General features: G+C 38.9%; 1 protein-coding gene across 5 annotated transcripts in view; it reads right to left on the minus strand.

The window, feature by feature from the left end:
- Positions 1-1,787: 1,787 nt before the first annotated feature.
- Positions 1,788-27,946, minus strand: part of SLC6A15 (solute carrier family 6 member 15) — a 42,293-nt gene continuing 16,134 nt past the window's right edge. For 4 of the 5 annotated variants that reach the window (XM_005147916.3, XM_031047947.2, XM_031047945.2 and 1 more), the window contains 10 exons: positions 23,434-23,591; positions 22,854-22,980; positions 16,720-16,901; positions 15,370-15,480; positions 11,612-11,853; positions 11,330-11,522; positions 9,918-10,110; positions 7,121-7,280; positions 4,541-4,703; positions 1,788-3,157 (listed from right to left, as the gene is read on the minus strand). In XM_005147916.3, coding sequence (XP_005147973.1) covers positions 2,786-3,157; positions 4,541-4,703; positions 7,121-7,280; positions 9,918-10,110; positions 11,330-11,522; positions 11,612-11,853; positions 15,370-15,480; positions 16,720-16,901; positions 22,854-22,980; positions 23,434-23,591 — 1,901 coding nt within the window. In that variant the 3' untranslated portion in view covers positions 1,788-2,785. The other variant, XM_031047949.2, reaches the window with a different exon arrangement.

Consider the following 27,946-nt stretch of genomic DNA (forward strand, 5'->3'; position numbering starts at 1 on the left):
CGCAGGTTTCTTTTTCCCCCTAAATGTGTTATCCCAGAGCTGCTACCAGTGTTGCTGTCGGCCTCAGCTTTGGCCAGCAGTGGGTCCATCGTGGAGTCAGCTGGCACTGGCTCCATCAGGCACCAAGGAAGCTCCTAGCAATCCTTTAGTTCCCCTTGCTACCAAAACCTTGCCATGCACCCAATACAGCATTGATAAAATTTTGGTACATCAGAAAAGACTAAGAATGGGCAACAAGACTGTGTGGTAACTGTCCTGAATATATGTCACTGCATTTGAGAACCTTCATTGAAGAATATGGAGGTAATGAAATGGCCTCCGTTTATGCCATACTGATGCTGACTAATCATGTTATCTTTGGGGAAATCAGATCTCACAAAGCATACTGGTTTCAGAAACCTTAGGTCTTCTGCAATAAATTATATTGGAAATCTATTTTCACTTTCCACATGCTTGGTCATTCAGGATGCTGCTGAACAAGACTGTCATCTCCTGGGTCAGTCTCGAGCAACCAATGTCCTGAACCGCCTGCATGCAGCGTTGGGTCTGCGACTTCCAATGCCCTGTTGTTACAGGGCTTTGCAAGTGTGGGTAAACCCTTTGGACCTGCGCAGTGGATGTTTTAGGTGAGGCACAGCATGGGCAGAACTGGCTCCACCCTTTACACTTGAGGTTTATCTGCCTAAGTAGCATTAGTCCCCTTCATGATTCTTTAAAACAAAGTAGCCTATTGCACTTTGATCGTAAGCTTTTGCTCACATTCTTTCTAACAGATCTTGTGCAGCAGCAGACATTTGGCCATCAATTCACATTTAAATCTGGCATCTCTATTACTAAAAGCAGATGTCACTACAGGCAACTAGTCTGTAACAACAGATTTCAGCACTTTGTGTATTGGGCACAGAGGGGATGCATGACAGCTACCCTGCGCAGTCACTTACTTTAGAAGCCTGATGCAATATGATTGTGGAAACCTGCAGCTGCTCTGCTACAGCAGGAATATTTTGTACGTGCTTGCTCCGTGTCTATAATAGCTATCCATTATACACATACTAGTATTGACAATTGATAAATTATGAATGAGCAACCCACTTAAATTATGTCATCTCTCTACTGTATGTTCTAATACATGCATTTTAGATGACTCCTTGCAACCTTATTTTATGTGCACAATGTCTAACTACTGTAAGATGAGCCTCATAATTAAATATAGCTGTTTCTCAGCTAATGCTACTTATGCAACTTTGTGTTGATTGGAAATTATATGAAAAGCTCCAGGTAGAAACGAAAAAGGCTCTGGGAATATGCTCCAAAACCAAGTTATTGCTAAGGAATTTTATCAAGTTGCTAAGGTGTTTTGATTTGTTTAAGGTTTCCGTACTTTTCATTTGTTTGGCATAGCTTTTCTACACTTGAAACACACAAAACTGTGCTCTTGAAGCACACAGCTTCTGAGACTTGCATTTACCTCGAATTAATTTGTTTTTTTTGTCTGATGCTGGGACAATGTAGCTAGGTTATGCCCTTAGTTCACTCCTTAAGGTAAGGAACAAATCACGTACTAGCTTCCAGAGTATCATGCCAGTTTACAGTGCTACATCAACTACTATATTCACAGTAACAGCCCTTGTCCAACAGCTTACTAAGATGACTGATGTAGGATTTTTTGTTTTCAGGTTCTTTTAACATCTCTACTCTACTCAGCATCTCTACTTTTCTTTTAAAAAGTCTAGCTGAGGGAAAAGCAGGCTGTGTTATAATAAGCATATTAGGAAATCACAGAGAAATACCTTGTCAATCTCTTTATTCATAGGTTAAAATGTAATGCCATACAGTTCTTAACAATTACCGACTGAAAAATATTACCTGCATAAAACAGAAGCAAAACCGAAGGAAACTAATTTAAAAAGCCATCTTGCTTCAACTTTTGAAATTATTACATACAGAATAATAATATACATATTTACATTACAAGTATATTATATAAATATAATATATATGTAATCTTGTAACCACAATAAATATCAAGATCTTTTTTAGGCACACAGCATAGAAAAAAATGCAGAATCTGCACAATCCTTAAGATTCTTGGAGTGACTCACTCTAACATTGTTTTCACACTGAAAAAGCAAGTATTTTACACAAAGTATACAGACACAGTTTATGCAGTCCCCAGTGAACAGGGAATCTTTCCTCACCTTTCTGTAAGTCTACTCCTCAATTTTCTAATCCTATTGCTCTATACAGCTATTACATAAGAAAATAGTTTGCAGGTTTGTTTTTGATTCAGCTAATAGCCTAAGTAATTATCAGTGCTAACAAAATAAGTACAGCATATCTACATAAAGTATACAAGTGTTTACACAAACACAGGTTTGGTGAACTACTTTGGAGCTCACTTTTAATATTGGGGAGTTAACCTGAAAGCAGAAAAAAAAGGATTTTCACTGATATCACCACACAAATAGTTTCTCATTTGAGTGACACCTGGGCTTTGGAGATAGAAAGCTTTAAATTTATAAATGAATTAAAAAAACAAACCCCTGGCTATACTGGCAGATGTAGACTACCACTGATTTTGAATGTGTTCCCTTCAGTGCAAACAAAACCCCAGAGGATTAATCCAAAGCCAGTTTTCTCAACCTGTACATACAGTCATGACATTTTAAAGACTGTCACTATGGAGCACCTGAGATCGCATCCTACTAAGTGAAGCTGACCACTTCTCGTAAGAGAGCCACGATCAGTGAGAAAGGAGAAACTAACAGCACTTTTTTTACTGCAGTTACAAATCAGACTCCGGCATATCAGGCATATCAGCCATCAGGTATCCAATACCATAGCGTCCATTTGGAGCAGTGTCCAGAGTTGGTGATCCTGTCTGTTTTCGATAGATGGTTTTGCCAAAATTTGGAGACGGCACTTCACTTGGACTCTTCCCATGAATCAGACTTGTATTATCCCCCTCCAGATTAACAGGTTCCTTTATTATCCGGCCTCTTTTGTAGGATACAGATGCCAAACTACCAGAGCTGTCATCAATAAGGTTGCAACGGCGAACCATGTAGACTATTGGGACTGGCAGTATGGCCAACACCATCAGAGATATACAGACAATCATTCCCCATGTTGGATAGCTGTGGAACTCTTCCGTGGCCTGAGGAACACAAGAGAAAAACAAAGAATAAGTCTTCACTGAAAAAAAGCAAAGCTGCAGTCCGCACCGAGGCGTGCCATTTTCATCTTTTTGTCACCTTGCACCCACAATGTGAGCATCATTACAGATCTCAAATGGAGATGTAGGATTGCCATCTTTTTGCCAGGGAGTAGGACCTAAACACTGTCCCACAGTTTCTGAGACACTCAGAATACTCCAGCAGAGCCCAAATCAGGATTTTCACAGTAGGCTTTCTGGTGCATTTATCTGCAGCTGCTCTCTGATTCTTTAAAGGATGTTCAGAACAGACAAGTGTGGAGTGGAATTTGTTACTGTGCCTGGAAAATAAGTCCTTGTAGGCCAACAGCTAGTCTAGACAGGGACTGTCCCAGATGACTCCCTGGAATTGTTCCACTTCTTATAAATTTAATGCAAACTATAACAAACACATTTACTGGGGCAGTGACTGCACCCCACAACATGACTCACTGGCCAACAAATTCAGTTTGCTTGATTTTATACACATGGAAAGGAATATTATGTTTGGTATTCCAAGGTATCTCTCTTTCTAATTTTTAAAGGCAAGAATAATCATAAACAAGAACATTTTTCTAAGACTCCTGAGAAAGTAGCAGTGGTTGTCTCATTAGAGGTAGATGTCTACCTACTATAAAGCCAACCTCTTGTGTTTGTGCTTTACCTGTCTCTGCTGCAATCTCCTCACAGCTAATTCAGACAGTTGTCCATTCAGAAGGGTCCCCAACATTCATTTCTCTGATATTTTTCTCTCTCTGTGTTTTGTATGACAAGCCTGTAGAAATACCTGAGGGCTGTTGAGCCTACATGCTAGAAGAACTCTTAGGAGTTACCTTGACTGAATTTCTTTTTGGAGCCAACACACAGCATTGACTGTACTATTCACACAGACAACTTTTGTACAAATCAAACACTCTTATCAGAAACAGATTTTAACACAGCTGTTACCTACGATGTGATATGCATTCCCAAAGGGGAAAATTTATGACATGACTAAATCCTAGTATGTAATTTCACATTGAAAAAGAAATATGCCATCTGAAATTATTTATTGTTATTGCCCAACTATTTTCTCTAGGAAAATAAGATTTAAGGAAAGTGAGTAACATCTACAAACTAAAAAGTCACACAAAGCATCAAGGTTCATGTCAAGTACTTATATTTTAAAGCAGAACTACTCTAAAATTTAAAAAATGTCTGGTTTTACATTAATTTTACTTGAGATAAAAACAACCATGTCATTATTTATAATGATTATGAATTTCTAATTGCAATTCTTTTGTCTTTTTATGTATTTCTGAAATATTTCAGATATGATCACTATGATAGCAACTGTTATATACATACCGTATCTTCAATCCAAGCATTGTAGCCAGGAGGACTTAATCCCATTTGGACAACACTAGCTACCAACAAACACAACAATACTAAAGGTGAAACATACTTCCACATGTAGTAATAATACTGGCTTGGAGAAAACCCAAGCATATCCTTCAGATCCTCCATAAACCTATGAAGGGAATAAAAGCTTATTGTTAGTGCGTGCACTGAAATACTGAAATTTTAAGTACTATAATCGATATTAGCAACTAATTTGAAGGACCCAACCCTGAAAAACTGCATGTATAGAAAAGGCTGCAGTTTAGATTACTTAATGGGCCAAAGAAAAACAAGTTTGTATTTCTAGTTCAGAACAAATGAGCAAGTGGATTTGCTACACAGTGCAGTGACTTAGCAAAGTGCTTGCTGGACTGCGCTGGAAAGATATTTAAACTCACCTTCCTTTTAGAAGATTCTTTTTTACATCTTCTTGCATTGTCTAATGGGTTATTTACTAAGGCATGTGTCATTACTTTTGAGGACATATAAAACCAGCACATCTTACAGATTCCGCAAAATTAATTTTGAACCCACATGTTGGTGCAGTGTAAAAAATAATTTTATGCATAAGCTATGGTTTGCATCATGTAAGTGCTGAAATAGAACTTTGTGAAGTTTTAAATCTGTCTCCTTGTGCCTCAAAATTGCAAGTTATGATATGAACAAAACTCCTATTTTTGTACTCTTGATGGAGGAGTACATGGTTCCAGAGACAGTAGAAAAAGAGTGAATATTTTTAGAATTAATTCTTTTGGAGTGTGCACAAGCACTAATTCTGTTTTAACTCCCTTGTGATCCCACTCCCTTCTGAAATGTGCCTCTCAAAAAAGCTCTCATAGAAACAAATATGTTTTCAAAGCAGTTACACATGTGAAGCTACTGTCATATAAACTCAAAAATGTTTTTGAACTGCAGAGTGTGGGGTGTTCTATCCTTTGCTTACACTGCAATGAAGCATTAAGAAGCAGCTGAATTTACAAATGTATTGTGCTCCACTATAGATAGCCTCTCCTTTCTGGGATCTCCAGAACTTTATCCAGTTGAGCATAAATCTATTATCTTCACTTTAAAGTTTTTCACCAACTCCATCCTATTTATCCTCTTTTAAAAGCTACCAAGCTCCTTTAGCACTCATTCCAGCATAGAAGATTTTCCTTCTTGGCTACAGGATGGATATTGCCTATCCTTTGGCTATAATCCTTTTGGATGCAATGTGTTATTTTCTTCCTATCTGATCAAAGACAGGAAATATATGTATGGATCTTTATCTACAAGGAGGACCCCTCGGTGCTATCACAGCTGATGACAACCTGAAGCTATTGATTCTGGCAGTTTTTGCAAACAAGAATGCTGGGTTCCTGAAGGATATTCTGGAGAAATATACATCAGAAAAAATATTAGGAATACTCCAGAGGGAGGTTCAGGAGGCCATTATGAATAAGAAAATTGGCTGGTAACTTTTCACTTTATCCTGTCAGAACCCTTTCTGAAAACATGAATCAACTGTACTCTGATTCAGAAGCAAAATATTACCGTATTTTAGCTATTCCTTAACATCAACTTCCTCACAGGTAAACATTTTGGCATGTCTACCTTCACAGTGGAACTCTACTTGACTGGACATTACCAACCTGATCATCTGCTTTATCTTTCATTTGCATGTGCAATAACATCTACATGGTGTTTTCATGTTTATGTGATTAACCATAGCATCATACATGTGGCCCTAGTGGGAATTCTCCTTTAACAAATAAGCAGACACAGGCACTACTTGCACAGACCAGAAACAATGTCTGGAAACCATTAAGTTAAATTTTCTTAATATAGTTTATTTCATTATTGTGATTGACTGACTGATTACTCAGATTGAGCAAGCAAAATGTCAAATGAAAACCCACCCATTCTGTGCACCCTTTGTACATGCAAAGGAATCACAGCTGTTTAAATTACTTCAGCACCTAGTATAGCATACTCCGTTTTATCTGTGGATTGCATGAGTTATTTTGTCATACAAACTCTTATATTCCTTACACATGGCAAGTATCAGTCTCGCTTACTGAACATATTCTGGTGATTGCAGTCTTAAAATGTAAAAAAATTAGAAGGACTTGATGGTCATTTCTCTTCAGCCATCACTGATAGAAACTCACTTAACTTCACTGTCAACTGGGCTGCTTCCAAGTAAGTTTTGACCCTGTCTTTTCCTATCATTTTCTCTATTTCCTCTCACAACTAATGCAAAGAACAGTTAATTGCTGTGACGCTTGCTGTCTTATTTCTACATAAATTCCTCATACTTGCGTATCTCTTCTTTTGCCTCTTTTTCTGTACTCTCCTCTCTTTGTATCTGTTGCAATAGCTCTTTGTGTTTCACTACAGTGCAATGCAGTATATCTTGCTCCAAACCTGTTTTCAGTCACATCCAGATTGATCCACTTTCTGCTTACTTGTATCTATGCATACGTAGCAAATACTTCATGCTTTAAATAGTAATTGCTATTGTAATGAATACTGTTATGTACAGGGAGATACATTTCCTTCACTTACTTGTTTATTCCATAAATTCTGGTGACTGCAATATTCTCCAAAATGACCACAATAAGCAGGGGCAGAGTAGCTGAGTAGTCATCAAACATTGTCACAAAATAATTCCCAGAGCGCTGCACGAAGATCAGGCCAATTAAAAATGCTACCAAGCAGCAAATGACTGGAATAAAGGACAGAAATGTGAGCTGTAATTAAAATGAAGTTCCACAAGAGGAAATAGGAGAGCTCTAAACAGCAAAGATATACCTTAACTCAGGATTTCATTATATTTCATATAATCAAAGTTTGAAATGGTTTACTCTTTTTTTGGAGGGGGTGGGGTCTCAATTTTAAGAATACTAGGAATCTTACCTATTCCCTACATAACAGAAAAGCTGCTAAACTAGAATTACTGGAATTGCCATATTGCACCAATACTGATTACGCAGCAGAGATTAGTCAAGTGACTATTTCTCATTAAACATTCAACTTAATGTGAATGCAAGGCTAAAATAAACAGAATTGGCAAGCTAAACATCATACATCATGTTACTTGGTCAATAGACGACTTTTTGGAATTCAGAAGTTAAAATAATTTAGAAGTGAAAAAGTGAAAAAAAAAGGCTAAAAAGTTTAGGACTATAATTCTAAAAAGTATAAAGGTTGAACAGACTTCCCCTAATTACTTACAGAGTGAAGTTCCATTAGGATTAGTCTAAGTGCATTTTTACACTAAGCAACAAAATTTCTGCCCCTTTTTTTTGTTTAGGGACAACCAATTGAATATATGAAAAGATTTCAGATGTCATCTAGCTGAACACATTAACACCTAGCTTCTCTGGTGCTGGGATAATGGGGCTGGCAGTTTGGAATTAGAGTACAGGGAAGCCAAGCAGCTGGGATCACTTTCTAGGGAAAGGGGTGTTGACAAGGCAATTGGAAAAGGGACACATGTCCTCAGCCTCTGGAAGTCTCCTGTCAAGCGTGAACAAAAGGTATTCCATGAAGGAAGAATGTTATCTGTCACCCAGGCAAGTGACACACAGTCACTCACATATCCAGATGAAGTCCAATGCACACAAGTCACATGGACATGAAGTGAGATGGAAAATCTACCTCAGTCCTAGAGCCACAGCTACATGAATTGCAAGGAAAAACAATCACAAATGGATGTTCTTCCAGGAAAATTGTTGCTTCAGTCTCCAGTGAGCAGACACAGTGGAAGGACTCCTGATTGTATGGAAAGGAATTCTAACTTTCACAAGAAGCGAGTGCAGAATTCTATAACCAGGACTAGAAGGGCCCTGCCTCCAGCCAGGTGGAGGCTAGGAACAGTTGGGTTTACTGGAGTGTGTGGAGCAGATGGCTTGGCACATGAGTCCCACAGGAGTATAAGGCTCTAGTAGGCACTGGTGCAGAGTGCACTCTTGATGCCATCAAGCTATCAAGAGGTAGAACCCATTTGGATTTCTGGAGTGATAGGAGGATCCCAACAGCTGAATACTGGAGGCTGAAATCAGCTTGACTGGGAATGAGTGGGAAAAGTACACCACCTCGACTTGTTCAGATGTTCCGTGCATCCTTGGCACAGACAGTCCCAGGAAATGGTCAGGGGGACTAGTGGGCTTTCAAGTACAGCTGCCTTGGAGACTGAGGAAATTAATCTGATTTGGAAATACTTGAATGCAAAAAATCTTTTAGCTTATGAGTTTGTTTCCCTGAGCTCAACAGGAACTGGACTGGAACCATGGTGCAAAAAACTGCAGATGTGCTCACACTTCTGTAAAAATTGAATATTCGTGGGTTGTGCAGGCATAATCCTTATTAAAGATCACCAATACTGCATGAAGTATACACTTCATGCAGTATACACTTCAAAGCACTATAGCTTTGTAAGGTAATTATATAACACTACATAGAGTTGTAATCCTTTGAGTACAACCGAGTTCAGCAAAAATCATGCATGCATACCACTCAAAATATTACAAGTTAAAAGCAGTTCTTTAATATAACTTTATCTTAAAAGGTTTCTTTTTCAAATGCAGTTACAAGGAATTATTGTAAAATACTCCTTTACGCCAGAGTAATGGCTATATACCACCGTACTTGCATATAAAATTAGAAAGAACAGCTAGTTTCTAAATGTCACACTGGTTATTCAGTAAGAATTAAAGAGCTGATAAAACTAACAAAGAAAACCAAATAAACAACTGCTCAATAGGTTAGAACTTCCTAAAGATAAATCAACTGTTTTTTCAGAAGAATTTTCCTCTAGCAAAGCAAAAAAAAAAACCCAAACTGTTTTCTGTTAAATCTTATTAATTAACTTAAGGTAAGGAAAGCAGCCAGGAAGGAGCAATGCTCTGCTGCATCCAGGGTTAGCTCTTAGAAAATATCTTACTATTTCCTTCATAGAGGTAGATAATGTTAAAGCAGCTTATTACATTTTTAATTTTCTATCCTTCCTGTCACATAATTTGTGCATAACATACCAAGTCCTTGTCAGATGTCATGCAGATTTTCCAAAACTTACCTTTCACATTTTATGCTGCCTTTCTGCCTCAAAAAGAGAAATTGCTACAAGATCAGAGCCATATGAACAGGCTACACCTCAAATAACTTTAGGCATTTAAATAAAACCCCCCAGACAACTACACATTTTGTTTAACACTGGAAGTACAGTCTGGAATACAATGATTTACTGCTTTGTAAAATGTCAGCACTGAAAACTCTCATGTCAAAAAACAAGAAATGATCATAGGATCCAAAAAAAACCTTACCTTAACTCTAGTGAGAAAAGAAAGTTTGTGCAACTCACCAGTAAGAATTTCTTTCCTGACTTTGAAGGTATCAACAATAGGTGTGATGATGCCTTCAATGGTTCCAAACATACTTCCAAGTCCCAGATTTACTAACATGAGGAAGAACATGACTGACCAGAATGGAGAAGCAGGGAAGTGGGTCATTGCTTCTGTAAAGGCAATAAAAGCCAAACCAGTTCCTTGAACCGCCTGTCAGTGAGAAAAATCCCCATTATTATTTATGGATGGTATTTCTTTTTTTTTTTTTTCTTTTTTGTAGTTTGATAGTCCGGCTTCCTGTTCATACAATGCCATTGATTAAAACTTAAAGGTAGCCATCTAATATGCAATTCTTCCAAACCTTCAGTACTTAATTAGTACTGAATTTACTGAAATACTGGATTTGGCTGAGAATCTGTAAGTTGAATGATATTAGCAACACATTTCTTTCAGAGAATCATGGAATACCAGGTTGGAAGGGACCTCAAGATTAATCTGGTGCAACTTTTCCTGGCAAAAAGCAGTCTATACAAGATGTTCCAGCACCCTGTCCTGCTCAATCATAGAAATATTCAGTGCCAGGGAATGCACCACTTCCCAGAGAAGATTATTGCAAAGACTGATTGTTCTCATTGTGAAAAAATTTCCCTCTTGTGTCCAGCTGGAACTTCTATGTCTCTTTCATTAATTATTTTGCATAAGAGCTATTATTATACAGAGCTGCTACAAAACACACAGTTTTCTCCACTAAGTGTATAAAGGACTTTATTTCTGTAATTACTTCTTTCAAATTTCAAATGGCAGGAATAATGCAGAAACTTTTAATGTCTAAATGACTGATTTTACGTTTTAGCTTCAGATGCTGGCACAACCATATAGAGGTCTATGCTTGTAACTGGAAGTCCCTCTGAAAAAGCTAGAAAAAGCTAGAAAATTTACAGATCTGGCTTACAGTAAAGATTTCAAACCAGGATGATATTCATTAACCAATTACCTAATAAGTAAATAATAACTTTTTTACTTTCTAATGAAACAATATTTATGTTTAATGATTGTATCTTAACGTTGGAAGATATCAAAGTATGACACTGAATAGGTACACCTCTGTTTAGTCTGGAAAAATTCTCATGCTCTACTCTTCTAAAGAACAGAACTTAAAAAACTTATCACCTCCTGAGGAGAGCAATATAAGGATCAAAATACATTATAAATCAGTGAAGACTATATTAGGACATCTGACCCAAAAGTCATTAGGTGAGCTAGAATGTAACCCTGCACAAACATGTTTTCATATGGATCTCTATAGGTGCACTTCTCACAGGTACACTGTACTGATAGACTGAAACAAACTATGAAGTATACTTACACAGACTTACAAATATTCATCTGCTCATCATCTCTGTATTCAAGACTCGCTTATTACTCTCACCTTGTTAAGTTCATCTTCAATTTGACAAGATTTCAGACCAAGAGAATCAAACTCTTCTTCTTTAACTTTCTGAATAATGTCATAAACTAAATTGTAATCTTCTGCTGTAATGCTTGAGAAATTGATATGATGTGGGATCATATCCTGGCTCAGATTGCCCATTTTTAAAAGTTTTAAAATCTTGTCTGAATTTCTGTAAAACATAATAAAACAGAGAAATCAAACTCAATGACCTGTGTTAACTCATACATGAAATATAAATGAAAAAAAAAATATTCATACTGGATAACACATTTTTCATTTATGATATTGGCTTTGAAGCCCAGAACTGCAAACACCACCAAAGTTGCCAGCACAGAAGTGAAAAAATTGATGAAGGACACCAGTACAGCATCAAAATGGCAGTTGTTGTCTCTCTTGTTGTAGCTTGAAAAGGCAATGACTCCACCAAATCCAAGCCCTAAGGCAAAGAACACCTGAGTAGCAGCTTCTCTCCAGACCTTGGGCTCCAGCATTATTTCAAGCTGTTTGAAATTAGATATAATATATGTCAGCTATAAAATGCATTTCTATTATAATAGAAATAGATTAACAGAAATAGATAACAGAAAAAAAAAAAACAAAAAAATAACAAACAGGAAGACAACCTACATCATAAAACACTAATACTCAACTACAAATGTATTTTCATTATGATAGAATGAAAGCTGAATATGACACCTAAAGTTCAATGAACTTATGGGCTAGAAATTCTCTTAATTTTATATGATACAATCCTTAAAGAGAAACATGCTATATACTATGTTCCCAATAATGAGACACTGCTGGAGATATACGATAATTCAAAAAGCAGCTAGTCATACTGAGAAATACATCAGAACTTACATTTTAATTTTACAGTATTTACTGTCCTTTTTTTAACAGTTGTTAGAATTACAGTGTATTTTGAGATGATCAACCCTCTTATAAATGCATTAGGTATGCTGAAAGTTGCTTTGTTGTTACTTTTCGAAAAAAAAGGTGAACATGAGATACACATGCTTATATGGGATTCTACACATGCAAATATGTAAAGCAAAATGCAATAGATGAAATAAACGTTAGCCACCACAATCTCTATAGCTCACAAGTCAAATCTTCCTTAAGCCAGATGCCTTGAACTTACCCTAAGTTAAATGGGTCAGGTATTTGAGGTACACTTAAACCTTTTATCAAAAAAACTGAACTGTATTGCTCATTCAGATGATTGTACTTCAAGAAATATCTTTGTTACAAAGTTATAAGTCATAACTTATAACAGTTATAAGTCTGTCTATCTCAGATTCTTTTAGATACTGAATCATAAAAAGAATTATACGTGAAATTTATACATTAGTTTTTCTGAAGTTGATTCAGGGCCTCCCTTTAACAGTGAAAGGCCTTATGTTTGCACATGTAATCTAAAAAAACCCCAACCAATCCAACTCTAGGCTTATTGCAAACAGTAAAACCAGAAACCATGAGCAGAGATGCCAGCACTGTTAGGACTGTCTGTCTTACCTTACTTGAAGGAAAAAAAGATAAATCTGTTATTGTAACATTTTGAAAAATTTTCCAGTTTACCATAAAGGTATATAATTTATTATAAACAGGCAGAAGGTACCTGCTGTATTCATTTGTATATAGCTAAAATACACTACATTCGGGGAGGGGGGCGGTGTTTATGACAATAAACTTGTTCCAGGCTCACAATTTTTGTTTTAATTACAATGCACAAGTAGCTGTTGCACATAGTTCTAGCTGCCTGCATCACAGAGTCATTCTGGAGTTTTCCCACTAGAGGGAGGTCAAGGAATATTCTTAACTTTTGCCAAATCTGTAACTGGATTAAGTACCAAAACACTTCTCGCTTTCTGGAGTGTGTAATTCAGCACCATCGAAGTCAGTATGCTCTCAGACACACATTGTCTAGCACTTCAAAATAAATTTGTAATTGATTTGCTAGATAAGATTTTTTCAGTGAAATTCTGGGGGCTTTGGATTTTAAGCTTCATTCAGTCCTAATGCAGCTTCATTGCAGCAGCTGACTTCAGTGTACTTTACATATACCTTTCTTTAGGTATTTCATGAAGGTTATTATTCAGAATTCATTCATTAGACACACCAAACTGAGAAATCCTCCCCCTCTTCATTAGCCCTGTGCGCTCACACCTGCACCAATGTGTGCTAGTCCTCTGCTGCACTAACACAACTCTGTGGGAGTATGTTGTGGTTGTTGGTGGTCTAAATGTGGTTGTAAAACTGAACTAATCAAAGCTAAGAAGATGTTTTCGCCTTCCCTTTTATGTCTAACGCTATAATTTTCAACTTGGATCAGTTTAGCAATCCTTTTTACAGCCCTCCTCCACAGAGAAACTGTTAACACTATGGAGTGAATGGAAACAACAGGTAGGGTACTCTAAATTCCCTTAGGTAGTTTCATACGAATCTACACTCCAAATTAGCACCAAAATACAGACATTATCTTATAATGTCTTATAATCAGACATTATAATGAAAATACTTTTGAAGGTTTATATTTACATTTATATTTATGTGACATACAGGCCTCCTAACCTCAAATTTAAACCACAACTTAAATTTTGAGATACAGAACTGGAAACCAGTAGGAGGAATTAAAACTTGGAACAACTGTGTAACTAAGTTAAAACATAACTTTTAAAGTAAGCATCAGCTGCAATTTCTTTTTAAGGTCTGATTTATGAAAGATAGAACAGTGAAGAGTTGTTGGTATTCAAGGGGTGTTTCCTTCAATATTTAGTGACACTTCTCTAGCTAAAGAAAGGATTAAAAATGTGATCAAGAAACTGAATTATAACTTCTAGAGGTTTGTATTCTATCTCTCCATCTCTGCTACAGACTTTGTCAATAAGCATTACATTTCTCTGTTCCTCTGATTTCCCAGATCTGCCCAAGCAGCCTGCAAGTTCCTGCAGAACCACAACTCTCTAAAGCCCTTACAGGGAGTGGAGCATGACTATGTATCACAGTTCTCCACAGACTCAGAACACCTGGGATCAATAAAACTGACAACAACCTGTCATGTGGCATTAGCCACTATGCGCATTGATTTTAATCAGCCTATTATTTGGCTTCTGTTTTTAAGATGTCACTCCTGTCCTGCTTAACTGTATTATGAAGTGGACTTGTTGGGAAGTTTACAGTATGAAGCCCAGCATTATGCATTGCAGAGTATTACTCTGACTACTCAAATGTGCTGTTCCTGTAGTCTAGGTATGGTTACAAGCACTTGAGATGGGTGTGGGCCAGCATAATTTAGATCTTCAGGCTAAACAATGATCTGTAAAAGCCTTTCTAACCTCCCTAGTTATAAAATCTAAAGCTCTGTAAGACACATTCCCCATTAAAATGTTGACAGTAAAAAAAAAAAAAAAGAAAAATTTAAAAAAAAAAAAAAAAGAAAATGTTTAGACCTGCTGCTATCTCAGCATGACATGACAACCATAAAGAACACAATAAGAAAAGCTGAGTGGTGAGTACTTACACTATTTTAGTATTAAAGATAATTCCCCTGTACTTTGGGCTACTATGCAAACAGCATTAATTTATTTCTACAAAGGAGCAAACCTGTCCTCTTTCAAAAGGAGTCAGTTAATTGCGTAAAGCCATGACAGCATTCAAGGTAAGGCATTTCACTGTGACATCCCAGAACCAGGCATTTCAATCCTACCAAATGGCAAGATTTAAGATTCACTTCTCTGTTCAGTATTTGGACCTCTCTGAACAGTCATTCAGTCAAACAGCACTTTCACTCATTAGCTTTGTAAAAGCATCTAACTCTGGGAACCTTTCACCTAAAGGAGGTAACTCTACAAAGGCCCCTGGGACACCTAGAGCCTTTGGACCTAAGGGCTTGTTATCTCATTTAACCAAACAGAAATACGGCTAAATGTTCTATGAAGAAAATAAGCTTAAATGAGAGCATTCATAAATGGTCAAATTGCCACTGCATACATTGCAAACAGAAATTAAGCACTCACTTTAGGTGTGAACATGTGACGAATTCCATCCACTGACCCATTAAGGAGCAGTCCTCTGATCAGAAAGCATAAAAGTACCACATAAGGAAAAAGGGAACTAAAATACATGATCTGAAAGACATTAAGAAGAAATTTAACATGACATCCATGGACTTTATTTTCAAGAGCTTCACTAACTATTCAGTATCTCTTTGATAATCATATGCTGTTACAGAACATGTAGGGGAACTTCCCATTCCCCTTGTCTCTGCAGAAGAAAGCAAAGTCACAACTGTAAAATAAATTCTCTCCTAAAACAATACGGTTGCCATTGTGTTGACTAACCAAAAACAGCTGGGCTTCCAGGGAAGTTCAGTGAGAATTCAATGAGATGATGACAAGGACAGAAGTAGATTTCTTCAGAAATGTTTCACTTTACAAATGCACTTTGATTCAAGTACATGGTATAGTAAAGCTACAGAGCATAAATAGAAATTATTTTTGTCTTCAGGAGACAAGAGTCAATGGAAGTACATAACCAATGGATTAGAATCACTAAGCAATGCCCAGTACCAAACCAACAAAAAATAAAAGTAATCAAATACAATCTTTCATTCTCCATCACTGACAAGCAAATCTATTCTGTACTTTATAGTAAAATAATTCACTCACTAAACTTGCTAGTTTTTTAATTAAAATACACTAAAAAGGTCACAGAATTTTCCACTTCATTGCCAAACCTTTTAATAGCAAAAGTTTTTGCTATTGAAATAGATTATTTTTCATTTAGGATCCCACAGAGATCAACGGAGCTAGCAAAACACTCACTAGCCAAGCCAGCTGGCTGCATAGCAAGGAAAGACAGGGTAGTGTACTCAGATGCAAAGGGATGGCAGTCATTAGTCAAAAGGAACAAACCAGAATCCTGAAAAGCAACTGTGTTAATGACAGAAGCATGTGTACCAATGACAGTAACAAAAATGGCAAGTCTTTTTGAGGATCTGGATGCACTGCAAATATAATGCAAGTATACATGGGAACCTAATTCGTAGACATTTAGAGACATTTAGAAGCACACCGACTTATGCTGCACATTATGTTATGAATAGCAGTTATGCTGATGGGAACAGAAATTATTCTTGAGATCTCAACTCCCACTAAATTACTATAATTCCCACTAAAATTACTACAGTTTTAAAGCTCAACTACTAACATTCCTCTACCTGAGACTATACAAATATTAGGGTGAGTCACAGCTTCTAACCTGCTCCTACAGATTTCAGGGGAGAGTAAACAGAGGGCGTGGTGAACAAAAATGTCATGAAATGCTTCAAAGTAAAACACTGTCATTTAGGTAAACAGTATACTCACCTTGCCTGAGGACTGAATTCCTTTGATCATGGCTAGGCATACCATGACCCAGGCAGCCAGCAAGCAGATAGTCATCTTCCAGTTTAAACCCCCGCTTTCTGACAGAGAGCTGGAAATATTCAGTGCTTCTCTGTACCAGTAGTAAGTAGTTGCAGAACTTTTTTCACACTCTGGCTCCACAACTGTCAAGAGATGTTAGCAAGTAAAGAATGGGACTCAGGACAAAAGTATTTTCCCAACATTTCGTAATAGTATTATAATAGTTTTTAATATTTGTAATTGTGTCACCATCATTTCCGAAAAACTAAACTCAAAGTGTCTTAAAATGTTGTCTAAAAGAGAAAGTGACTGCTAATGGTGAAAGGTTCTGGGTAGATCTTTCTAAAATACACTTTTGGGATAAGTTATTTCTTTGCATATGGTCAAGCAGAGTCCTAGACAGAATTTACTTTTCACTTAATTACTAAACAGTAGGCAGGCCTAGATGAACACATACATTCTCTTTATGACATTACCTACGTATGATACTGTGACTTATATACTATGAAAAGCACCTCTGTAAAATGTAACACCATTTTGAAAATTTATGGAAAACAAATTCTTACTTGTATCTGCTTTGATATGACACTCAAATCGACAAGCAATTAACTACTATTAGAAACAATAAAATAATCAGCATAAATCAAACAAATCGAAATCAAATCCAAAATCAATCAAATCAAAAATCGACCAATCAATCAAAATCATCAACACTGTTGTCTGATATTCAAGGATCACCTACTACAAGCTCAGGAGTGTTGCATCCCAACTAGAAGGAAGTGCAGCAGGAGGACCATGAGACCTCCTTGGATGGATAAGCAGCTGATGAGGAAACTTCAAAGGAAAAAAGAAGCTTATAAAAGATGGAAGCAAGGACAGGTGGCCTGGGATGAATACAGGGATGTTGTCCAGGAAGCTAGGAACCAGGTTAGGAAAGCTAAGGCCCAGTTAGAATTAAACTTGGCTAGGGATGTGAAGGATAACAAGAAAAGATTCTATAGGTATGTAGCAAATAAAAGACAGATTAGGGACAACGCAGGCTGACTTCAGAAACTATCAGGAGAACTGGCTACCCTGGATTGGAGAAGGCTGAGGTTCTTAATGACCTCCTTGCCTCAGTGTTCACTGGCAAATGCTCTGACCGCATCACCCAAGTCTTGGAAGGCAGACAGAGGGACTGTGAGAATGAAGACCTTGGGCTCACTGTAAGAGAGGATCTGGCTCGAGACCATCTTCAGAACCTAAACATGCACAAGTCCATGGGACCTGATGAAATCCATCCGTGGGTCCTGAAGGAGCTGGCAAATGAAGTTGCTAAACCATGGTCCATCATATTTGAAAAAACATGGCAGTCACGTGAAGTTCCAGATGACTGGAAAAAGGGAAATATAGCACCCATTTTCAAAAAGGGGAAAATGGATGACCCAGGGAACTACAGACCAGTCAGTCTCACCTCTGTGCCTGGCAAAATCTTGGAGCAGATTCTCCTGGAAGGCATGCTAAGGCACATGAAAAACAACAAGGTGCTTGGTGACAGCCAGCATGGTTTCACTAAGGGGAAATCCTGCCTGACTGATTTGGTGGCCTTTTATGATGGGGCTGTGGAACTGATAGGCAGGGCTAGAGCAGCTGACATCATCTACTTGGACTTGTGCAAACTGTTCGACACTGTCCCACACAACACCCTTGTCTCTAAATTGGAGAGACATCAATTTGATAGATGGTGGATAAAGAACTGGCTGGATCGCCGCACTCAAGGAGTTGTGGTCAATGGCTCAATGTCCGGCTGGAGACCAGTAACGAGTGGTGTCCCTCAGGTACCGGTGTTGGGACCAGTCTTGTTTAACATCTTTGTTGCTGATATGGAAAGTGGGATTGACTGCACCCTCAGCAAATTTGCCGATGACACCAAGCTCTGTGGTCCAGTTGATACGTTGGAGGGAAGGAATGCCATCTAGAGGGACCTTGACACGCTTATAAGGTGGGCTGATGCCAACCTTATCAAGTATAACCATGCCAAGTGCAAGGTCCTACACCTGGGTAAGAGTAATCCCATGCACAGCTACAGGTTGGGCAGAGATTTAGAGCAGCCCAGTGGAGAAGGATTTGGGAGTGTTGGTTGATGAGAAAATGCAAATTAGCCAGCAGTGCACACATACAGACCAGAAAGTCAACCGTATTCTGGGCTGCATCAAAAGGAGCATGACCAGCAGGTTGAAGGAGGTGATCCTGACCTTCTGCTCTCATCAGACCTCACCTGGAGTATTGTGTGCAGTTCTGGTGTCCTCAACATAAAAAGGACATGGAACTGTTGGAACAAGTCCAGATGAGGGCCACGAGGATGATCAGGGGATTGGAGCACCTCCCATATGAAGACAGGCTGAGAAAGTTGGGGCTGTTCAGCATGGAGAAGAGAAAGCTGCATGGAGACCTCAGAGCAGCCTTCCAGTATTTGAAGGGGGCCTACAGGGATGCTGGGGATGAACTATTCATCAGGGACTGTAGTGGAAGGGCAAGGGGTAATAGGTTAAAACTTAAAGAGGGGAAGTTTAGATTGGATATAAGGAAATTCTTTACTGTAAGGGTGGTGAAGCACTGGAATGGGTTGCCTGGTGAGGATGTGAATGCTCCATCCCTGGTGGTGTTCAAGTCCAGGCTGGAGAGAGCCTTGGGTGCCATGGTTTAGTGTGAGGTGTCCCTGTCCGCGGCAGGGGGATCGGAACTTGATGATTTTAAGGTCCTTTGCAACCCTAACTATTCTATGATTCTACGACAATCACGAGAGTGATGAGAAATAGAAAAAATGGCTTCTACACAGCAATGTTAAATGAAAATTGCTGCGTGCATTCCAGAAGTGGGGTTTTTTTATTACCCTGAGTCAAGGTAATTAATTAAAAGAATGGAAAGATAGACTCATTTGAAGAAACCTAACACAGATATCAGATCCTCACTGAAATAAACAGTCAAAAATTATAGGAAGTTATCACATGTAATACTTTTCTTTGTGTAAGCATAAAGATGACCTCTTCTGAGGTTAGGCTGACACACTGTACCTTATTATTTAGGCAGGGTAAGAGTACATAAACAATCACTGTGGCTCAATTAATAGACAATAGCTTGTGGAACTCAGTCTGTGTGCCAATATTCACAAATACTGATTATTTCAAGCAACTGAAGCAAGGCACTCAGGCAAAACCACTATAAAAACATCATACAACTTTTTAAATGTCCCTGATTATGTTCTTTATTAAAGGAGTAAAAAACCCCAAACAAACAGTCATGGAAACCAAGACCCCCAACTCCCAGAAAGTTAGGAAGGAGAATCCAAAGAATGTAGCCCCATGGATTGAGATAAGAACGGTTTAATTGCTAAGGCATAACACAAAACCCCTACTGCCATTTACTACTACAAATAATAATGATACAGCAAACAACAAGTGAAAAGAATACAACACCCCACCAGCCACCGACCCATAACTCACTCCACCCTGCCCGGCTGAGCACCGCATGCTCCCTCCTCCATTTTCCTCCAGAGCTCTACCCCTCCAGCTCTCTCTCTCCCAGTATGCATCCTGGGCATCACGTGCTATGGTATGGAATACCTCATTGCCTAGCCTGGGCCAGGTGTCCTGTCTCTCCTTCCTCCCGGACTCCCCTTCTCCACCTGGCTGGAAAAAGCCTTGAACAAAAACACCCTCAAAACATGCTCAAACCATGACATTATCCACCCCTTATTCCATACCATTCACGTCATGCCCAGATCCTACTTTTCGAATACACCATCACTCATAAGTCCACCCCTCGATCATGAGACATCTCTATATTGCATTTCTGGAATGATGGCCTGAAGTATCTGGGCCCACCAGGCTCAAAATCATTCACCGTCCCCTTCAGCAGTTCTACAGCTTGCTGCTGGGGACTCCATACAGCTGCCTTCCACCTCCAATGCTTCCAAAGCACTGGAGGGGCCCAGTGGATCAGATACCTGGCCATACTGTCCCACATGCCCTGCCACTCATGACTGTCCAGCCTTGGGGACAGTCTCCTGGTGCTCCTATATCCTTGTCTAACCCTAGACAAGACCCAAACCTGACTCTGCTTAACTTTTGGGATCAGACAAAATGATTGTGGATAGAACACACTCTGTGTGTGTGCCTCCATGCTGATCCCTATCACAATCAGCAGGCAGGTCCCAAGGGCACCCAAAAGCCATTCATAACCGTCAGAACTCTCAGGTGCTGCTGCTGCACTTGTCACTGGGGCTGATGTAGCTGCCCTGCTTGCCAGTTCTCCCACCACCAGCTTCTCTTCTCCTGAGTCCGGATCTTCCTTCTCTGCCTTGCTGGGAAATGCTGCGTGGTCTCCTGTATCCTGCTGGGGGTCGGCGGGCGACTTCCGGGGGACACTCTCGGCCGTCAGGGGGTTGGGAACGGCCGCGGGACTCACCTCCCCCGCTGCCTGGTCTCGCCGCTCAGCTACCGCCCTGCTCCGCTCCTCCCCCGCCTGCTCCCACTGCTCTGCCACAGCCGTTTGGCTCCCCATGCCGCTCTCCCTGGCAGCCTCAGCTGCCGGCAGCTCCCGGGGCCGCTCCTTCCTGGCTTCACGCAGCTCCACGCAGATGACGACTAGGATAAGGACAAGGACAGCGAAGAGCAGCGGGACGGCCGGGTACAAGTCCAAGTCCACGGCCACGTCCATCCCCCCCTGCTGCCGGAGCCCCACCGTATTACAAGCCTCCGACACAAAGTACAGTGAAACAAAAGCTTCAACCCAAGCCCCATGATCGACAAACACAAATGCATCCAATCCATACACAAAGTACCTGGCAAAATCCCGAAACCGCGAGATCCAGAGAAAAACCTCTAAGAGCCAATAAATCAGCATTGTGACAAGAGACCATAAATCCGCTCAGATCTGTTCTTATCTCAAACCCTCGGGCCCCACGTTGGGCACCAAAAAATGTCGTGGTTTAAACCAAGTCCCCCAACTCCCAGAAAGTTAGGAAGGAGAATCCAAAGAATGTAGCCCCACGGATTGAGATAAGAACGGTTTAATTGCTAAGGCATAACACAAAACCCCTACTGCCATTTACTACTACAAATAATAATGATACAGCAAACAACAAGTGAAAAGAATACAACACCCCACCAGCCACCGACCCATAACTCACTCCACCCTGCCCGGCTGAGCACCGCGTGCTCCCTCCTCCATTTTCCTCCAGAGCTCTACCCCTCCAGCTCTCTCTCTCCCAGTATGCATCCTGGGCATCACATGCTATGGTATGGAATACCTCATTGCCTAGCCTGGGCCAGGTGTCCTGTCTCTCCTTCCTCCCGGACTCCCCTCCTCCACCTGGCTGGAAAAAGCCTTGAACAAAAACACCCTCAAAACATGCTCAAACCATGACACAAACAAATCAGAGGCAATTGAAAAAGAAATTACATTCTGAAATAAAAAGAAATTAAAATAAGCATTCTGTATTTCAATATCAAGGATAATGCAAAGCATGCAAAGTGTGTAACTTGTTAAGAAATAACCAGAACCAAGGTATAAATGTCTAATGCTATTGCATAGTATGTCCATGTAAGACCATCACATTATAGTGACAAACCAATTACCAATTATCTCAATTCCCCTAGTTTACAAAGCAAATGATACTTTTATCACATGCATTTTATTGATGTTTACAGTTTTCAATTTTCTGCTTTGTTAGTAATGCAACACCAGGAAGTACCCTACCAACTGAAGTGTAGATATATCCTTCCACCTTTGTTTTTCAGCAAGCAAGCATAAAAAGCAGTCTGAACATCACGAAAAGAGTAATCAGAACTTATTTTTTTTCCTGCAACACACTAAGCAGCACTCTCCTTATTTCATTACTCTTTAAAATGCTGTTGACAGCGATGTTCCTTCAAAATACAGTATATTTATCTTAAATTAGGGTTTTTTTTAATTTTTTAAAGTATAATTATGTGACGTTGCATTAAGATGCAAAACCAGCTTTGCATGCAACACTCTTTCCCCACAAGTATCTCTTTGAATTGGGGGGGGGTTCCATTTGGTTTGAAATTTTAAGACCATTAATATAGACTTACAGGTATGAGATGTATTTTTAACTAAAGGACACTGGTCCCATGGTAACGGATGCTGAAAAGACTGGGAAAAGTAAAACAGACTCCATCCAATAATGACATTGTAGTACAGAGCCACAAAGAAACACACCTATAAAAAAAGACAGACAAAAAAGTTAATGCAACTACATTTGCAAATTAAAATAATAAGAAAAAAATCCCAACTGAACTTCCACATATTTCAGCACATCAGCCACTGAACCTAATTTTAATTAAGTCAGAAAAAGAACTGAATGTCTTGCCCAATTAAAGCACTTGCCAAAATTTTTGCTTGTCTCTGTATTTATCACGTAACTCCTATACTTTTACAGGCTTTTTTTCTCCAGAAGACTACTTTGTTCCCTAGTTCCTAATTTCCAAAGAATCACAAAATACAAGTTAAGTGGTTTACAGACACATCTATATTGACACTTTAATGTTTAATTTAAGATCTCCCAAAACATTGTAAAGTGACCTTGATGCTCAACTACAGATCAGTGGCCCTTCCCTGCAGCAAAACAGAAAGTCTAGAAAACAAACCACACAATTAATGTTAATAACTTACTACACAGCTTGCAAATCCAATTCCTCCAAGTTTGGGGCTGATGTAATTCCATACACCAATACTCCCTCGGCGGATCCTCTGCCCCACAGAAAGCTCCAAGAAAAAGAGTGGAATCCCTATTATCAGGAGCAAGATTAGGTATGGCACAAGATAGGCACCTGTGAAAGGAATAAAGAGTCAGAGTGAGTGGAAGCAGAGTCAGAATTTGACTCAACAAATGTGACACATAACAGCTTCAAGTCCGAATTAGTGTCCACAAAGCTTTTCTGATCACATGCAAAGAGCAGTTTTACCTGATGTAATTGCCCATACATCTTCTAAGATAGGAAAAACCCAGAGACAGCAAATTTCCAAAGCACTATAACACTGTGAGGCAAACCCTACTGAAAGCAAATTAGCTAAGCTAGTTTTTCACTTGTGTGAAATTCTAGACAATTAATCAAACTTTTAAGATACATAGTGAGGCAAACAGGAGGTGAATTGACATCTCTTAAAACACTCAACACCTTGACTTCTAACACAGCAGCAAGACTTTATTTATAGAAGAAATACAGAAAATACTGTGCACATAACTTTCTGAATTTCATCCAATCTTAAAACAGTTTCAAAAGATCACCTGTTGATTTCTCCATGTGCACTTCAGATGCTCAGAAACAGGATTTCACAATATATAAAGAGTGATTGTATCCAGCTAAGCAAAACACTACATTAGCCCATTTATACCAGGCTCCAGAAAGAGACTAGGGACATGAGGTGGAAATTAAATGGAGTATTGTAGGTCCAGATCTAGCATTACTCAAAAATGCTCAAAAAAACCCTGAAATACAACTGTTATTTCACCTTTGTACACATGTGTAACACTTTTTTTCAACATTTTATTCCTAGGAAGTGGTCATACAATACTAACTTAAGCATGTATCTTCATTTATTTCAGTGAAACTAATAGGAGGCAAACATATCCATACACTAAGCACACTGAAAGTTCAGGGCCCGACTTACTCCCTGCTGTTGCAGAGTATTTAACAGTAGAGCTAACAAACATTCAGTCATCATCAATCAGCAACCTGGCGCCTAATTTTCAAATGCCTGGCTCTTATGCTGCAACATAGATTACTGTGCTGGCCAACAAACTCTTAAAGGCTTAGGACTTTTGATTGCAACCAGTGTAATGCTAAAGAAAAGCACTTGAGAGACACAGATTGCAGCATGTCAGAGCAAGCTACAAAGCAAAGATCTAAAGACCTCAGGAGCTTAGACTCAGAGCCATTAAGTTGTATAATCAATCTGTTAATCTGCAATGAGAGAGAACCTGAGCAAATTTCAGAAACCAATTTGGGATTTATCCTCAACTCCAGCTAAGTCCTACTTCAAGTTCCTTCATCCAGCGTCAACCTTCTAGGGCCTTTTTTTTTGGAGTCAAAATACACTTCCATTTGCATATCCTTAGTAGGTAGCTTATCTCATGGAATAATTTATTTTAGAAGAGTTAAACTTTCCCATGCTCTGCAGGAGACCGCAGATTTTCTGGTACTTTCCACTCCTGTGTGGGTTCACTTGCTACAAAAAAACTGGACATCACCTTCTACTATAAAGATCTTGCAAAGATCTTAAGCATGGAGTAACTACAGACTCAAGTCCAAGAACAGTAGGAAAAAAAAAGAGTAAATAAAAAAAAAAAAAACACTGCTGGACCAGACAAAGAATATTTACCTTACAAGTCCAGATGAGGGCCACGAGGATGATCAGGGGACTGGAGCACCTCCCATATGAAGTCAGGCTGAGAAAGTTGGAGCTGTTCAGCCTGGAGAAGAGAAGGCTGCGTGGAGACCTCATAGCAGCCTTCCAGTATCTGAAGGGGGCCTACAGGGATGGTGGTGGAGGACTGTTCATTAGGGACTGTAGTGATAGGACAAGGGGTAATGGGTTGAAATTTAAACAGCAGGGGTTTAGACTAGATATAAGGAAGAAATTCTTTACTGTTAGGGTGGTGAGGTACTGGAATAGGTTGCCCAGGGAGGTTGTGAATGCTCCATCCCTGACGGTGTTCAAGACCAGGTTGGATGAAACCCTGGGTTTCATATGGTTTAGTGTGAGGTGTCTCTGCTCATGGCAGGGGGGTTGGAGCTGGATGATCTTGAGGTCCTTTCCAATCCTGACTATTCTATGATTCTATGATTTACCTCCCAGTCTACAGGCTACTGTTAGAATGGAATATCTCCTTGTGCTTTATTTTCATGACATCATAATATGATATCAATGACATTGAGCAGCATTTGGTCAAAACCTGTGCCAGGCTCTGAATAATATACCAGTTTTGAGGTTACAACACACCCTTTCATAGAGCCAAACTTCATGGTCTGTCTACTCACTGCAAGACACTTAAGTGCTATTTCTACTGAGGTAGCAATTACATTCCCATCCATTATTTTGGTGTTTTGTGTATCATCTTACATGCACTAAACAGAAAGAATGCAAAGGACTTACTGTCTACCATGAAAAGTGAGACAACAGAGAAAGAAGGAAACAAATGTAAGGAAAACTGAGAAATAGAGCGACAACCACATTCCAAAATGAGAGTGGCCACCTGTCTATGAACGTATAAGACAATACCATTAAACATCCTTGATTTATCATCTACATTCTCTCAAAATTTCTGCAAGACAGAAGTACAGTTAACTCACATTGCAAATGAGAAGCTTTGGCATTACAAGCTTTAAAAATTTGGTCATACAATTAACTGAAACCCAACAGTACATAGTTTCTTCATCATATAACACTACTGTGAATGATACCTGAGGTCTTAATTAGACAGGTGTTGCATAGCTGTGCAGAGACAAGCCTAAACAACTGAAAATAACTGGGCCCTAAATGACTTACCCTGTATCCCACTGGATGACTGTACTAGAGCAGGAACTGAACCCAGCTCTTCAGTGTCCCAGTCCACAACCTTAATCACAAGGCTGCAAAGTTAAACACATATTTAAAGACTGGGCTGATGTGGGTGTTTTACGGTGCAGTATTAATGTAAGTTGCAAGATTTACCAGTTAGATTCAACTAAATGATTTACAGAAATGTGGTGTTAAATCCATGCCATGTTACATATGACACAATCCTATATTCAGTGTGTGTAGGCAGCAGAGTTCACCTGTATACTGCAGGGCTTCTGCAGAGCACCTGAAGCTCTGGTCTTCTTATCAATCCAACCTGCTGAGCTCCCTTTTGTTCTTGTGCCCCTCCCCAAAAGAAGGACATAATGGAAAATAGTGTACCTATGAGTTTCAGTGCAATACACTTTGAACATTGGTGGATTATACAACGGTATATCACAGCTGCAAAGGGCTTCTATGCCCTATAAATAACATGAAACCACTGTATCTCTAGACAAGTATTTTGTTTCAGCCTTCTCTTGAAGCTAGACATCAAAGAACTGTAAGACATTTTCACTTCATCATAGACCAGAATCACTATGGAAACAGATCAGCATGCCTCTAAGTTGCTAGCGAATGAAAACATGTATCCTTGGAGTTAGAATATTGGATAATTTTTATTTGAATAAGAACAATAAACTATACATGGTGGCCTTGAACAGCATCCTACAATTAGTTATATCATCTGCTACATCTACCCGCTATGCAGCCTTCTGAATATTACAGTTTTGTGCAGTTCATGATCCCCAGATTTCCCCTTCTATATATTCAAAATTATTCTACTATAAAGTCACTTTTTTTTTGCATATTTTTGCCTTAAGCAGTGGCTTTGATATTAGAAAACTTATCTCAGCGTCATACGGACAAAAAAAAACCAACAATCCCTCATCCTTCTTCACTAGAATGAATACTAAAGATACAAGAGATTGCAGGAACTGGTGAATGTTAATACTGTACACAGCATTGCTTTGATTTCTTTTTTTTTTTTTAATTAACCAAGCACCATAATGGAATATCTGGTAAATTGTTTCTCTTGACTTATTTTTAATGTTGAATGTTAAAATTTTTGAAGTTATGACAAGTCGGCAACAAAACACTGTAGGTTTACAGTCTACGAAGCTCCTATAAGTGAAAATATTTACCATTACAAAATACAAATTCTTTTTAATCAGGAAAATCTGATAAAAGGTTTTATGTTTTATCTATAGGTTTTCAGTTTATCTTACTGATAGGACAGTCTTCCTGTCACTAGTCTTCCATGATTTAAGTAAGTTCAGGCATGCCTATTTACAAAACTGTGCTTAAAAGATGAAAATGCCCTTAGCTAATAAGCTTTAATGAAGAATTACAATAAAAATAGACATTTACAGCATACTGAAGTACAAATGAATTTTGAATCTGATCACACAGTTTAAGTCTGAGCTCACAAAACAGTACTGAAGTCATCAGTGAATTCAAGACACTGATTATGAATTATTGATCAAAAGCTAAATAATGAAGCCACTGAATTCATACTCAGTGTTGGGAATACTAGGGAATATCCGCTTTGCTCCCATTTTGCTTGTATTAGACAATCAGACTGCAG

Source organism: Melopsittacus undulatus, chromosome 5 (assembly GCF_012275295.1).
Source record: "Melopsittacus undulatus isolate bMelUnd1 chromosome 5, bMelUnd1.mat.Z, whole genome shotgun sequence".
Classification (NCBI taxonomy): domain Eukaryota; kingdom Metazoa; phylum Chordata; class Aves; order Psittaciformes; family Psittaculidae; genus Melopsittacus; species Melopsittacus undulatus.